Source organism: Bos taurus, chromosome 20 (assembly GCF_002263795.3).
Source record: "Bos taurus isolate L1 Dominette 01449 registration number 42190680 breed Hereford chromosome 20, ARS-UCD2.0, whole genome shotgun sequence".
Classification (NCBI taxonomy): domain Eukaryota; kingdom Metazoa; phylum Chordata; class Mammalia; order Artiodactyla; family Bovidae; genus Bos; species Bos taurus.
Genome location: NC_037347.1, coordinates 20,000,001 through 20,016,841, shown reverse-complemented (window position 1 = coordinate 20,016,841; position 16,841 = coordinate 20,000,001). Strand labels below are relative to the sequence as shown.

Sequence of the window (16,841 nt, the reverse complement as noted above, 5' to 3'; positions counted from 1 at the left end):
TCAGAGACAGCAGTGATATACCCAAACAGTTACATTATTAATAAGACAGAGGTAAGAGGGAGGTTTCCATAGTGTGCCATCAGGGACCATTAGCATAAAGAGAGGCATTTACTTCTTACATAAACACCATCTAAACCAAACACTACTCAAACTATTTAAAATTAAATGGAACAATATACACATTCATATTTTAAAACATATACTTTGAACTGTGGCCCTATTTATGACCTTACATAACACAGAATAATCAAATAGAACAGTTGTGGATAAAAATAGACTATGATAACCTCAGAGGAGTAAAGGATGTCGATGCTGCTGAACACTGAACTGCACTAAGTGTTGCTGATTGATTGCATCCTAAATTTGGAGCTAAGTCTCCTGGCGTTTGAGACAAAAACAGCAAATAGGTTGGTTAAATACTATTTATTCATGCATAAGAGCCTGTTTTCACATAGGCAGGACAGAAATCACAAGTGAATAAAATTCACTTATAAATTCTGATTACCCATTTATATTAGAGATTTATATTGGTTATAGCAACTATAAAAGGATTCTAAGTATTTCCCAGTATTTATTATTTGGCATAAAAGAGCCATACAAGTTTAGTTGCAGATGCAACCTTTTCTTTAAATAAATTCAAGGAGGAATTTATCACATGTATTCATTTATTTTTAAAAAAATCACAATTGATATGAGATCAAATCTGCATCTATAGTTTATTAAAACTCACAGAAATACCACTGCAGGAAAATTCTTGATTCTAGTCCCCTACAAAACAGCAGTACAATAACAGCAAATGATAACCCAACCTCATAAATGTGGACTGAATTCCCTATACAAATAATTTAAGTATTTATTTGTGTGTCTGCCTGCTCAAATAATTATATGTAGTGCATCTTACCTGCTTGCTTCCAGCCTTTCCTCAACACCTGCCTTCACTCATTGCTTTTAATTCTCCTGTCTAAAGGATTCTTTCCATTTCAAAAAGATGAGCTTACTTATATATTTACAATCAATCACTAAGATAAATAAAATAAAATTAACCTCTGAAACAGCCATAAAAATATTTTTGTAAATATCTGTATTAGACACAAAAGTTACTTATTGAGAAACTATTCCTTAAGGTTATGTGCATACAGCCATATCAAATACTGAAGAAATCGTAGAACTAAATATTAGAATAAATTGAAGTTAACATACTTTTTATTAAGATGAAAACACTAAAATTACCAAAAAGAACCCCACAAAATTATCAAGGAACATTATTAACAAAATAAAACAGGAGATTCCTGAATGATAAGCAACTTGATATACATTTAGTCATATAATTAAATTCAAGTTGGTTATATGATTAAAATGTAAAACATTATTAATTATTTTAATACTCGTGTGCTGAAAGGTAAAGTACTACTTCTAAAGACCACAGCAAAGATCGTTAACTACTAGCCTGCTTGTCTATCAGGTAAGAGAGATAAGAAAACATGCAGGCAGATCAGACAGTGAAAAATGATAAGTTCATTTTCTAAACTTCCAAGGTTTTTGCAGGTTTCCTTCCTCTTCTAAAACTTGTCACCAAATGAATTGCTATGGTCCATGACGACCAAAAAAAAAAAAAAAAAAAAAGTGCGAGCACCCTTATTTTTAGAGTAAACAAAATCGAGCAACAAAGTAGAGCCAAAGTGTCACCGACACCGAGCTCTTTCTTACAAAGCCCTAACATCATACCTAACTCTTGAACCTCGTCAGCAATTACTAAATACTCCACGATTACGTCAATCTTTAAATCAAAGAAGGGGAGAAGCAGGAGAGAAAAGCACGTTACCACACTCCCTCTGAAGTCCTCAGGGAACTTGTAGACCGGGATCTTGGCTTCATGATAATGCTCATTTTGGAGGAAAAAGAAAAAAAAAAAAAAAACTCTTCAAGAATTCTGATTAATACATTTCAGCTGTGTTTCTACAAAGATGGCTTGAAATATATTCCATTTTCAAAGGAGGTTGTTTGAAGAAATCCACATTTCCCGGAATCCAATTTCTGCCCCCAGTCCAGAACAGAGAGAGGTTTCTAAAACACAGAAGCTTTTTCCTCTTTCATACTGAATTTACTCCATCACCAGGCTGTTCGGAAGTGACAGTTTGTTTTCTGCTTTGCACTGCCAAGGGAGGAACTGGATTTTGAATCTATTCTTCATCTGGTCACAAGGGTAACCAACAGAGTGAAAGAGCCACTTGATCGCATCTCTTTTGCATTTCCACAATACCAGGATTAAAGGTTTCCGACCGTCTAAAAGTGCTCAGGTTAGAGAAAAGGAAACAGAAATGACCGCGAGGTACAGTAACGACACCGGAGAGCTGTCAGGGAAGTTCCATTTCAGGACGACCACAAAAAAACACTCCTCTCGGGGGAGCCAAGAAGTCAGAGAGGGAACAAAGCTCTCCACACTTGAGCTGGACTCACTGTTGTACCTGCGAACGTAATTTCCGCTGTGTCCCCTGATTAGAATCTGACTCCATGCCTTTGTGAATGAGAACTATCATTCAATCTCACCAGGCAGAAACTATTCCTCAAGGGCTGTATGACGTCTGTAGGAAGGCAGTTCAAAACATCGCAGGGAAGTGAGAGAGAGGGAAAAAAAAAAAAAGACCCAGCGCCCAGCCCAGCGGGTCTAGTCAATTGCTGAAATTTACAAAGCTTCTTTGCAGATCAGCGCCAGAGAGGAGGAGTGTAAACCAGCCAAACAGAAGACATCTCGAAACTTATTTCCTCCTCTGAGAAATGAGGTGTCTCTTGTTATTCAAGGTAAGATTCCCTGAGCACCTTTATAAGGAACACACCCCTTCACCATAGACTTATCAACCCTCAAAAAAAAAAAAAAAAAAAAAAATCATTTTCTCAAACTCTGGCACAGAAAACTAAAAGTTCTAGTCAAAAGTAAAGTTGAGAGGACTTGGGAGGCTTAGCAGCTGTTCATTTGGGGCACATTTAATGAAATTTCATGCTTTGGGGTTGGTTGTAGAAACACAAAATTGTCTCAAAAATTAAAATTGTTGCATCAGGTCATGCGGTAATGTTTAAACTGAAAAATCTAATGTCATGCTGCTAGACAAGTGGCTTCATGTACTGAGGCTGCTTCCTTGCAGGATGTTTTGTAAACCTTATTTTTTTTGAAAATCATATGCAAATTTCATTGATTTATATGTATATACCAAGATTCTGGGTTTGCAAATTACTAACAGCTCTTCAGTAAGGAATGAAGCTTGTATCTCAACGTCTCTTATTGTGAAAACTAATCCCTGCCCCAGTTCCTATATTTGAAATAAAATATTTTTGGTTTTAGTAGACATAATCTAAACTGATCCATTTTGAAAACAAACTTATGGTTACCAAAGGGGAAATGTATGGGAGAGGGATAAATTTAGAGTTTTGGATTAACATAAACACACTGGGCTTTCCCGGTGGCTCAGATGGTAAAGAATCTGCCTGCAATGCAGGAGACCTGGGTTCGATCCCTGGGTTGGGAAGATCCCTGGAGAAAAGAAAGGCTACCCACTCCAGTATTCTGGGCTAGAGAATTACATGGACAGAGGAGCCTGGCAGGCTACAGTCCATGGGGTCTCAAAGAGTCAGACACGACTGAGCAACTTTCACATGATTGAGCAACTTTCACTAAACACACTACTGTGTATAAAATGGATAACAAATGAATTATAAGTTCCCTGTGCTATAACTAGTATATAGCACAGGGAATTTTACTCAATATTTTGCAGTAATTTATATGGGAAAAGAATCTGTTAAAGAATGAATATATGTGTAAATGAACTACTTTGTTCCATATAAAACTAACACAACATTGTAAGTCAACTATACTCCAATAAAATTTTTTAACAACCACGAAAAACAAAACAATTCAAATTGCTCCTAAGAGAAGAGGATTGGACTTCCCTCCCCAATCCCTTTAAACATTTCCACTAGGATATATAACTAACATTTGTCCGGGTGTGCCAACTTTAGTTAATTTGAATGTGAATTACCTGAAAAATACTTTAAGCATCCTGATTTCTTAAATGACATTAGTTAGTACGTTGGTTCTTTAGTCTGACGTGATCCTGGTATTTATTTAGCATTTGCAGACAGGATATTGTAGCGCAAGTGTGACCCACCCAAAGGACTTGGAAAATTAATGTAGTAAGGCACCTCGCCAGACCTCTGGCTACTTATTACAGCAAACCCTTCACCTCCTCCTACCCGGTCACACTTCTAGGTGCATTTATTATTTAGTCTCCTCTCAGGCTTCTTCAGGTAAATGCCAATAAACTGCTTGCCATACAGCTATCTCCTTAAGCTTTTCAGTTTTCCTATGACTGTTCAGGGACATTCACAGATTCTTGGCTCTGTCCCATGTTAAACACGTTGGCACTTTAAGGGAGGTTAGCCAATCACATACTTTCAGACATTCAAAAGAAAGTTGGGGAAACTACTGCCCTTTTTGGAGGGAGGGGGCTTGTGAAAAGAGGTTTATCTTTTTTTCTTGAAATTTTAATGTAGAGAAAAAAGGAAAAAAAAACCCAGGCTAAGTGAAAGTAGCTAACTACTATTACTTATTTGGAGTACTGTTCTCTTTCATGTAAGGTCCAGCCAATATCTTCTTGGTGATATTTCAGAAGGAAAGTAACAGTAATCACCAAATGAAATGTCTGAATTTAAAGTTTAACATAAACATGTGGTACAGTCCTTTGAAATATTGCATGACAGTAGTCAAAGAGAAGTCTATATGCTCAGTTGCTTCAGTCATGTCCAACTCTGTGCAACCTCATAGACGGCAGCCCACCAGGCTCCACCGTCCATGGGATTTTCCAGGCAAGAGTACTGGAGTGGGTTGCCATTTATATGTAAAGGTTAAACTTTCTTGAGATAGCTGTACGACACAGGGAGCTCAAACCCAGTGCTCTGTGACAACTTAGAGGGGTGGGGGGAGTGCGGTGGGAGATGGGAAAGAGGCTCAAGAGGGAGGGGACATATGTATAACTATGACTGATTATGTTGATATACAGTAGAAACCAACACAATATTGTAAAGCAATTATCCTCCAATTAGAGATAAATTAACTAAAAATTAAAAATGCTCCTGAAATAGTCAGTCCTCTGTTTTACCATCCCCAAGAAAGCTCTTTCTGTCCCAGTGAAATTACTTAGCTCACTGGCACTCCCTTCCCGGTCAGAAACACATCCTTAATCTCTTTAGGTTAGTGCTGTCCTGTGCTCTACTCAATGTTACACGTATTCCAAGAATCTATCTCTGAAAATCCTAACGCACTTGTTGGGTACACTACATCACAGTCCTTTAATGACTAATACATCACCCCTGTCCCCAGAGAAAACAAGTTTAAATAGTGGGGAATCTGACAACACATGCAACGAGCCAGAAGACTTGAAGCTTCTTAGATACATCCATCAAGGTTACAGAAAAAAGACAGACGCACAGTGGTACACAGTAGCACAAAGCCATGGAGATTGAAATTTTTAATTTTGTTCTTATCCCTGATATTAAGGTAGTGACAAAATGATCACAAGTTTTTAAAACCCTAATAGTGCTTGTTCCACATTACAGTGTTTTCTCCAGTCTAAGGAATTTTTTCCCCATAGGGTAATTTCTGAAATAATGTGTTAAAAATTGAGTATCACATTTTATTTCCTCTGAAAAGCTCCTCAGAATGGAGGGATATGAAACTGCTTCCTCCCACACATTCCTGTTAGTACACAAATATATGATGGCGTACACAATGGCCAATGAGGATGCCTGAATCTGGGGAGAATTTAGGGATTTTAGGAAACACGTGGACCTTGTCTGGAGGGCTTTAGAGAACATGCATTTGATCTAGAAGCGACTATGATTTCTAGCATTTTCCTGATATACTGAATTGTGTAGTGTTACACAGACTTCTGGAAAAGGCAATGGCACCCCACTCCAGTACTCTTGCCTAGAAAATCCCATGGACAGAGGAGACTGGTGGGCTGCAGTCCATGGGGTCGCAAAGAGTTGGACACAACTGAATGACTTCGCTTTCACTTTTCACTTTCCTGCATTGGAGAAGGAAATGGCAACCCACTCTAGTACTCTTGCCTGGAAAATCCCATGGACGGTGGAGCCTGGCGGGCTGCCGTCTATGGGGTCGCACAGAGTCGGACACGACTGAAGCAACTTAGCATATAGACTTCTCTTTGACTACTGTCATGCAACATTTCAAAGGACTGTACCACAGATGTTTATGTTCATCATGGTCATCCAACCGTATATATTTGGTTGATTCAAACCACTGTGTGGTATCATGTTTCCTAAACTTCAGGCATCTGGACACAACCTCTACAAGTCCTGTCCTACTGGCATCTATACCATGTATACACCATTATGACTTGACATTTTTCTTCATTGACTCATTCTCTTTTAACTTAAATAACATAAACAATAAGCTTATATTTGTTTGATTGAATGGGTTTGACATGCTGATTGCATTTCCCCCAAATAAAAGTGTTAATTAAAAAAAAAGCATCCAGATATCACCTAAAATCTCTCCCATACTAATGGTGGTCAGCAGGCAATATGGGCAACACTACTGTGGAGAGCATCAGCTGCAGGGAAACAGACGGGGTGCACCCTAAAACCTTCCTTTTATTCAATGGCAAGCACAATCTGTGGGACTAAGGACAGTTATCAAAAGCCAAGCATTAAATGTGAAATAGGAACTGAAACCAACTGTTCATTAAGAGTTAGATAGTATGTTAATTACTATACAATTTTTTTCTAGATGTTATTACTTTGAAATGCTCTGCCCACTTTCAGATCTCTGTCCTTTGAGCAAACTCTTACTTTCAGATTACAATTTTTGAGAACCATGTTATGATGTAACAAAATATACAGGCCTGTCAAATGTGCTTAAAATCAGGACTGCATATAGGTCAAGTAAGGGTGTAGGAAGAATGAACATGGAGCGCGGGTTTGTTATTTTGTTGCTACTACAGTTTCCTGGCATTCTACATTGTACTCAAGTATTTAATAAGAACAAGACACTTGGAACTCTTGCAGTATTTCCTACTTATTGAGGAATAATGTGGTACCGCAATGGCACCCACTCCAGTACTCTTGCCTGGAAAATCCCATGGACGGAGGAGCCTGGTAGGCTGCAGTCCATGGGGTCACTAAGAGTCGGACAAGACTCAGCGACTTCACTTTCACTTTTCCCTTTCATGCATTGGAGAAGGAAATGGCAACCCACTCCAGTGTTCTTGCCTGGAGAATCCCAGGGACAGGGGAGCATGGTGGGCTTCCGTATATGGGGTCACACAGAGTCGGACATGACTGAGGTGACTTAGCAGCAGCAGCAGCAGCCCTTATCTGGAGAGTTATCAGTAGCAGATTTTGAGCTGTTTCTCTTATATACATTTGGATTCAAGGACTTTTCTATAAGCATAAACCTCCTTGGAGCTAAGTTCCTTAACTCCTGAGGAAAAGCTCAAGAGTATTATATTTTGAATGCTTCTGATCTTCAGGTTTCCTACCTCTTTTGTAAAACGTCAGGTTAGAAAAGTAATTATCATGATTTTGATCTAATCCTGCTTGTCTAATTCTGCTTTTGATGCCTGTGCTTTTGGTGTTATATCTAAAAATGCACCGCCAGGACCAATGTCAAGGAGTTTTTCCCTATTTTGTTCTAGGAATATTAAGTTTCAGGCCTTGTAAGTTTTTAATCCATTTCAGGTAAATTACTGTGACCACTGTAGGGTACAGGTCCAATTTCATTATTTTGTATGTGGTTATCCAGTTTGCCCAACATCATTTATTAAAGAGATTATCCTTCCCCCAGTGCATACTTGTGGCTCCTTTATTAAAAATGAATTGACCAAAAGTGCATGGGTTTATTTCTGGGTTCTCTATTCTTTTTTTGTTTCAATATTTATTTATTTGGTTGTGCCAGGTCTTAGTTGAAGCATACAGGATCTTTTAGTTGCAGCAAGTGGGATCTAGTTCCCTTATCAGGAATTGAACCTGGACCCCATGCATTGTGAGCATGGAATCTTAGCCACTGGATCACTAGGGAAGTCTCAAGACTCTATTCTGTTCCACCGATCTATGGGTCTGTTTTTTTGTCAGTACCATACTGTTTTGATTACTATAACTTTGTAATATAGTCTGAAATCAGGAAATGTGATGCTTCTAGCTTTGTCCTTCTGTTTCAAAATTGCTTTGGCTATTCGTGGTTTGCATGTGTTTTGTGTGTGTGTGTGTGTGTGTGTGTGTGTGTTTGTGGTTCCATATGAACTGCAGGATTGTCTTTTTTATTTATGTGGAGAATGCCTTTGGAATTTTGATAGATAATGCACCAAATCTTTACATCAAGCTAAAAAGTTTCTGCATAGCAAAGGAAATCATCAACAAAATTCTTCTGGGTTCTGCATCAAACTGTATGGGCTTCCCTGGTGGCTCAGTTGGTAAAGAATCCACCTGCCATGTGGGAGACCTGGGTTCGATCCCCAGGTTGGGAAGATGCCCTGGAGAAGGGGACAGCTACCCACTCCAGTATTCTGCCCTGGAGAATTCCATGGACTGTATATGTATAGTCCATGGGGTCGCAAAGAGTCGAACACGACTGAGTGACTTTCACTCCCTTCCCTACACTCTCCAAATGTAATGTGTGTTTGGGGGGTGGGCAGATGCAGACTTTCCCATATCAACAAACAACTCTCTGACACCATCAGCAGGGTGTCAGAGAATTCAACTCAATACTGACACCATCCACTTGGAGATAATATCAGATTCCACAGGTTAAGGGCTCAGTCCCATGAGACTCCCTCCTGCTGTCTACAGATGTCAGCTGCAAACCCAAGTTGTTACTTGCAATACTGAAAAATTAGCTATAAATCAGAGGTTCCCATGATCCCCTCCTTATTTGCTAGAGATGCTAACAAGAATTTAGGAAACACATTTACTCACTAGATTACTGTTTTATTATAAAAGGATGTAACTCAGGAACAGCCAGATGGAAAAGGTATGTAGAGCATGGTATGGGAAAGGACACAAAGCTTCCCACTCTTTCCTAGTGCATCACTCTGCCCCCATATCCCTATAGTCACCAATCCCGAAGCCTTCTGAACCCTATTCTTTCCAGTTTTTATGGAGGCTTCTTTGTTACTGGCATGACTGATTAAATCACTGGTCTTTGAGGACTGATTCAACCTCTAGTCTCTCTCCCAGCCAATCCCCTCAGAAGTCTGGGTGAAAATGAAAGTTTCAACTTTCTAAAGGATTGGTTGGTTCCAATAGCAACTAGTCCCCTTCTTTAAGTTCCCTAGGGACTTTCCAGAAGTTACCTTATTAACATAACAAAAGATACTTTTATGATTCTTATCACAGGAAATTCCAAAGGTTTTAAGAGCTGTGAACCAGGAACCAGAGTAGAAAAAGACCTAATATGTATTAGAAACACATTTTGGTTATCTGAATGATCAAATGTATTTTTCTTATAAATCACAATGTCACAAAAGTGAAAATTTAACCTATGTAATGGAGAAGATTTTTGCAAGCCACATACCTGATAAAGTATTAATATTTAAAATACATATAAAATTCATACAACTCAATAGCAAAAGAACGCAAATAATATGATTAATAAATGGGTAAAGGACTTGAGCAGGCATTTTTCAAAAAAACAAGACATACAGATGGCTAGTTAGGTACATAAAAAGATGGTCAACATCCCTAATTATCAGGGAAATTTAAATCAAAATCACAAGATAGCACCTCACTCCTTGTCCATCAGCCCGTAAATTCTAGATTTTCAAGATATCCAGGATTAAACAATTTAAGTTCACTGTCCTCGTTTCTAGTTTTTAGGCTCATAAACACTATGATGAGGCTATACATGACAAGGTTACAAGTCTGTTAGCTGTGAAAGGTGTAAGATGTTTAGCCATAGTCACTTGTGGTTACCTCCACAATAGATGGCATTTTGATTACCTCATTAGGTAATCCTGACTAACAAATGATTATTTTAAAAGGTAACAATACGTGAGATCTCTGATAATATAGATTTCAACATCTGTCAACCAATTATATTGTCAATCAAAAGGTGCAGAAAACTAGTTTTTAAAACAGGCATAAGCATTTTTGCCTGAGATCAGTAATGTTGACAAGATATGTACTTTGTAAATAACTCTCAGAACTTTGTACTAATTCAAAATATGGGATCAAAAGAAAAAAACACCCTGCATTGCATGGCTCAAGTCAGCTGTTTAAAGTTTCCTAAGTGCTGTTGTATTTCCTTCATATTCTAACCTTCTCTTCTTCATTCTTCATGTTCTTCTTTATTCTCAAATTACATGTATCTCTGTAAATTTAACCTCATTTAAATTAAGTATTTAAGTGATATTAAAGAAGCGCGTGCAAATAGCTCATCATTGGTGAGAGTAGGATTCTCAAACTCCTGCACTGATCCCTGACCCAAGGTCACATATGAGGTTGAGCCCTAGAAAGGTGATAGAGGTGCTGAGTGCCTGGGTGGGGCTTGTGCACTGGGGAATTTGCTGTAGTGAGATTAGGTGCCCAGCAGGTATTTCATCTGACCACCCTAAATGTCACTGTATGACCTTCTTCCCTCTGAGGTGGTTTGCGTTTTCTAGGGATGGGTATTAAGTCTTGCTGCTAGTGGTCTGATGTGGGCAAGAGAAGGGAAATGGAGGTCTGCCTGGTCAGTTTGCAGACTTTTGTAGCATCCTCCAAACACAGTTTGCACAGCTATCCTTCCTGGACTCTCTGCCTATTGCTGCAAAACCTCTTGTCTTCCATGGGGAGAGGTGTGGGGTATGCTGACTATCCAGAGAAAGAGTCAGGGCTTGTGGCTGGGTGTACATTATACATGCCTCTGTACTATCCTTATTTTTAGAGTTCACTCATGTTATTGATTTGGGTGATATTTTTAGGGGAAAAAAAAAAGGGTGAGGAGGTCATCTATCCACCATTTTGAAGCTAGAAATCTTTAGATTTTACTTTAAAATGAAGGAATTGGCAATGTCAATTTAAGTTCAAGTATTTAAAAATTATATATCCAATGGCTAAATATATTTTGACCCTCTATAAGTATAGGTCAAGATAAAGCATGTTTTTATCATGGTAAAACATATATAAAATTTACCAGTTTAACCCTTTTTAGTGCACAGCTCAATGGCCTTAAATACATTCACACTGTCATGCAACCATTCAGTTGAGTTCAGTTCAGTCACTCAGTCATGTCCAACTCTTTGTGACCCCATGGACTGCAGCACGCCAGGCCTCCCTGTCCATCACCAATTCCCGGAGCTTACTCAAACTCATGTTCATCGAGTCGGCGATGCCATCCAACCATCTCATCCTCTGTTGTCCCCTTCTCCTCCTGCCTTCAATCTTTCCCAGCATCAAGGTCTTTTCCAATGAGACAGTTCTTCGCATCAGGTGGCCAAAGTATTGGAGCTTCAGCTTTAGCATCAGTCCTTCCAATGAATATTCAGGACTGATTTTCTTTAGGATTGACTGGTTTGATCTCCTTGCAGTCCAAGGGACTCTCAAGAGTCTTTTCCAACACCACAGTTCAAAAGCATCAATTCTTCAGCACTCAGTTTTCTTTATAGTGCAACTTTCACATCCATACATGATTACTGGAAAAATCATAGCTTTGACTAGACGGACTTTGGTTGGCAAAGTAATGTCTCTGCTTTTTAATATGCTGTCTAGGTTGATCATAGCTTTTCTTCCAAGGAGCAAGCGTCTTTTAATTTTATGGCTGCAATCACCATCTGCAATGAATTTGGAGCCCCCAAAATAAAGTCTGTCACTGTTTCACTGTTTCCCCATCTATCTGTCATGAAGTGATGGGACCAGACGCCATGATCTTAGTTTTCTGAATGTTGAGCTTTAAGCCAACTTTTTCACTCTCCTCTTTGACTTTGATCAAGAGGCTCTTTAGTTCTTCTTCGCTTTCTGCCATAAAGGTGGTGTCATCTGCCTATGTGAGGTTACTGATACTTCTTCTGGCAATCTTGATTCCAGCTTGTACTTCATCCAGCCTGGCATTTCACGTGATGTACTCAGCATATAAGTTAAATAAGCTGGGTGACAATATGCAGCCTTGACGTACTCCTTTCCCAATTTGGAATCAGTCTGTTGTTCCATGTCCATTTCTAACTGTTGCTTCCTTACCTGTATACAGATTTCTCAGGAGGCAGGTAAGGTGGTCTGGTATTCCCGTCTTTTGAAGAATTGTCCACAGTTTCTTGTGATCCACACAGTCAAGGGCAACCATTACCACCATCCATCTCTAGAACTTTTTCATTCATTTTCTCAAACTATAACACAGTAGTACCCATTAAACAGTAACACCCATTTCCCTCTCCTCCCAAACCTGGACAACCAGCATTCTGCACTGTCTCCAAAAATTTAAGTACTGATGTAAATGGAATCAAAAAGATTAATTTTAATGGTACATTCAGGAGTTGATAGCCAGTCTTGTTCTAAATGTCTCATTCTTAAAGAGCAAAGCAAAGCATTAGAAATAAAAGTTAAAAGATAAGGATTCTCAACTTGAGAAATCGATGTACTTCCTTAAACCATCCCTGACTCTCTATAAAGTGTTGCTTGCTGTTACATAGATACGGTCAAGAGTAAAAATACTGCCTTGACCAGTGTCTGGTTTGTTTTCTTGTACGTCATCTCTATAGCTGTTACTTTGTTGAAATGTATACAAATGATATTAGCACTTACCCAAATTATAGCTCATATTATATCTCTAGTTCCGATTTCAGATTCATACTGGACCCTATGTTTAATCAAGTGGTTTCTAATGCTATGTACCTATCTCAAAGGACAATGCTATATTCTAAAATTGAATTAAATCTTTTAAAAGAGATCAAACAACTGGAAAAATCACATTGCCAACTGAAGCCCTTGTTTCTAACACTGTGAGACAACTTGAAGTTTTCATTAAAATAGAATTTGGAAAAAAAGTGTCAAAAATAAATGTACATGGAATGTGCTTTGGTGGCAATTTAATACCTGATGCTTTAGACAATGAAGGAAATTGACTTATTAGAAAGCCAATTTTCAGAGGGCTCATTTAATTTACATTTGTTTGGTAACATTTTTCCTAGCTTGTAGTAATGGTAACGGTAAAACAATCCAGGCAACTCAAGTAAACCCCTTGATCACACATCACAAATAAGATCTATTTAATGTAAAAAGTCTGCTCTTTGAGACAATGTTTGTTAGTTAAGGAGGGTATACAGGAGCAGGTTAAAAAGTAGCCTTTGGAGTTAGATTGCCTGGGTGCCAATCCAAACACCACTGGTGACTAGCTATTTGATCTTGAACAAGTTATTAATCTTCTCTAAGACTCAGTTTCCTAGACTATAAAATGGAGATAAAACAGGGTTTTGAGGATTAAATGAGACACGTAAAATCTTGCCAAAGTATTTGGCATATAGTGGTGGCTCAGACAGTAAAGAATCTGCCTGCAATGCAGGAGACCTGGGGTTCGATTTCCCGGTTGGGAAGATCCCCTGGAGAAGGGAATGGCAACCCTCTCCAGTATTCTTGCCTGGAAAATTTCATGGACAGAGGAACCTGGTGGGCTACAGTCCATGGGATCGTAAATAAATGGACACGACTGAACAACTAACACTTTCAAGGGTTCAATGGGCTTCCCAGGTGGCACTCAGTGGACATGAGTCATGTCCACCAACTCAATGTACATGAGTTTGAGCAAGCTCTGGGAGATGTTTTTTTTTTTTTTTTTTTTTTTTTTACCTCTGAGCCCCCATGGAAGCCCCACACTTGAACTAACATATTGTAAATCAACTATACTTCCATAACTTTTTATAAAAATTAAATCATTTTCTGCTTCCATCTTAGTTTGACCTTGAGCCCCCGACTCCCTTTACATAATAGACTTGAATAGTTTTCTTCCTTCCAATCTTACACATCTAAGGTTCAGTCTCTGTATTGTCTTAGGGTTACCTTTCAATGACACAAAACTTAAAATGTTAAATTTCACTTGAAAACTTTCAACAGCCTCCTCTTCCTTACTAAATCAATTACAGCCTTCTCGTATGATGACAGACATGCACATCGTACATGGCTTGCCCGAAATCTGCCCAAGCTGCTTCCCCTACCTCCATCTCCCTTCAGGATCTAACACGAGCAGCAGTAAAGACCAACTAACTCCATGACAAACTCAGAAGTTCAGTTTCTTGGCTTCATTCAGTTCGGTGAACATCTTTGGTTAATTCTGATGATTAATATTCTATATGTACGTTTTGTAACTTGTGTGTGATGTATTTACAATAGTCAGCAGCACACAATAGCAATCGTAGGAACAGCAGAGTTCCACAGTTACCGTTCAGACAATTGATTTTGACTGCAATCTTTGAAAACAACTTTAATCTCCTAAGATTCTACTCTTCTACGAGATAACAAACTTATCTTCCTCCCAGGGTTGTTCTGGGATGGAAGGAGACAACCTGTTATCCACCTATGGGCAAGGGTTCCTTCTCCACCACTCGCAGATCTCTGCAAGTGCTTTGTTGGCAACATTATTGTTCTTCCCTTTGATCTCTCTTTTTCTGGTCAAAAATTAACTTGGGTCAAAAATTAATCAGCTTCTCTGGTCCCACTGCTTTGAATTAGGTGCCCTGGGCTAAGCAAACGTTCAGATTCTGATGCTAATTCCAACCAGAGTGCTTAGGAACACAGTCACAGTGTAAGCCTCTCTTTATCTGGAAAAGCGGAAGGGACTGTGGCTTCCCATCCTCGTATCCTCAATGTCTGGTCCTGAACAGACACCTGGGCTCTTCTATGGAGCTGCGAGCCCCTTGCAATCAGGAACAGGGTTTATTTATCTCTGTATTCCCAGTATCTACAACAAAATCTGGCTCACAGGCTGTCTGCTTAACAACAGAGTACATTTTTTTGGTTAATCACAGTAGATAAGCCTTTTGTAAGTTTTCTTCCTGTGCCCTTTTATGGCATATGCTTCACGGCTGGAATCAGAATTCAAAAACTGAGTTTGGCGTGTTTTCTTTTTCATAAGCCGCTATTTCTGAAAACTATTTTATACACCTTCTTTGCCAAAACAGAGTTCCCACATCTTTACAGTAAAAATTTTCTCCCAAAGAAAAAAGAAACACACTGGAAGGGGGCGTAGGCAAACAGTGAGCTGGCCCCAGCCTCATTTTTAAGGAGGAAAAGATTCTTTCTTAAGTGTTTAGTATTTATCATGTCATGAGCTATAAATCCAGATAAAGTACTTCAGTTCAAAGAAATGGCTTTTCTGGGAAGAGTTTCCCCACATCTTTATTGGCAGGAAAATGAGACGATGCTTGTGGGGACCTGTAATATCTGCCATAGCCAGCCACCCATCAGCCCATGAATGAGAGAGCTGTGCCTCTGGATGGGAAGTCTGCTCTGGCCAGAGCTCAAAGAAATGGATTGGAGTCACGGAGTGAGGTTATTAACACAATAATGTCTACATCAGCCTCATGAAGGCTCTATATACCCATTTATCAGGTGACAGAACTGAAGTCAAAAGAGTGCTTCCCAGCAAGGTGAGTGGAAGAAGTGGCTAGAACTCAGGCTCACCAAGTACCAGGCACTGGGTATAGCACTCATACATGTCATCTCATTAATTTCGAAAACAAACTCATATTAGTGACAAGGTCAACTGTAGAGCATAGGGAACTACATTCAATATCAGGTGATAAAGCATAAGGGAAAGAGTATGAAAAATAATGTGTATATGTACAACTGAATTGGGCTTCCAAGGTGGCCTGGTGGTAAAGTATCCTCCTGCCAATGCAGGAGATGCAAGAGATGTGAGTTCGATCTCTGGGTCATGAAGATCCCCTGGAATAGGAAACGGCACCCTATTCCAGTATTCTTGCCTAAAATGCCATGGGCAGAGGAGCCTGGGGGGCTATAGTCAATGGGGTTGCAAAGAGTTGAACGCGACTGAGCACATAACTGAATCACATTGCTGGACAGCAGAAATTAACACAACATTGTAAATCAACTATACTTTAATAAAATACATTTAAAAATAAGAAAACACACAAACACATGAGCTCCATCAAAGAGTTGAGGAAACTGAGGTCTGGAGGAGCTTAGGCGCCATTCTCAAGGCCTTAAGAGTAGGACATGAACTTGTCTTTTAGGAGAGCCGAACATCACCTCGGGAAAACTAGGACCTCAGGAACTAAACAAATAGCATCACAAATAGCATCTCAGGAGGAGGATTTTCTTTTTTTTTAATTTTTAAATCAATTCTAAGATAAAGACAATGAGATGGATAGACTTTCACTCCTGGTCACAGTTATTTTTGTAGACATAACATCAAAATCATTAGAAATTAATCATTATTCATTCTAGGAATTAAAACTTTACAAATGTTTCAGGTATTTAGATACCAGACTATAGGTGTGTATATAAATGTAGTAGTCAATAAAAACTTTTGGAAAAAGATACACTTTTATTTTACTATGTTGATTCTTTTTTCCAAAATGAAGACTGATTTTTCCTTTTGAGCTCAAGAACAATTTCAATAGGTACATTGCTGCTGCTGCTAAGTTGCTTCAGTCGTGTCCGACTCTGTGCAACCCCATAGATGGCAGCCCACCAGGCTCCCCCGTCCCTGGGATTTTCCAGGCAAGAACACTGGAGTGGGTTGCCATTTCCTTCTCCAATGCATGAAAGTGAAAAGTGAAAGTGAAGTCGCTCAGTCGTGTCCGACTCTTAGCAACCCCATGGACTGCAGCCCACCAGGCTCCTCC

The 16,841-nt window shown here is 39.1% G+C and overlaps 1 protein-coding gene, 1 long non-coding RNA gene and 1 other non-coding gene across 15 annotated transcripts in view; 2 read left to right on the top strand and 1 right to left on the bottom strand.

Annotated features, from left to right (window-relative positions):
- PDE4D (phosphodiesterase 4D) overlaps positions 1–16,841 on the bottom strand; it is a 1,605,399-nt gene that overhangs the window by 300,928 nt on the left and 1,287,630 nt on the right. The window contains exon 1 of one of the 13 annotated variants that reach the window (XM_003587510.5): positions 1,823–1,939. The exons of the other annotated variants lie outside the window; for them this stretch is intronic. Coding sequence (XP_003587558.1) covers positions 1,823–1,887 — 65 coding nt within the window. The 5' untranslated portion in view covers positions 1,888–1,939. Of the gene's footprint in view, positions 1–1,822; positions 1,940–16,841 lie in introns of those variants that run through there. 13 annotated transcript variants of the gene reach the window in all.
- LOC104975236 (uncharacterized) overlaps positions 2,713–16,841 on the top strand; it is a 22,744-nt gene continuing 8,615 nt past the window's right edge. Inside the window, exon 1 of the long non-coding RNA XR_001494454.3 lies at positions 2,713–2,799. This is a non-coding gene — a long non-coding RNA (uncharacterized lncRNA). The remainder of the gene's footprint in view (positions 2,800–16,841) is intronic.
- On the top strand, positions 8,466–8,537 carry TRNAG-GCC (transfer RNA glycine (anticodon GCC)). The gene has a single exon. It is a non-coding gene; the product is annotated as a tRNA-Gly (tRNA).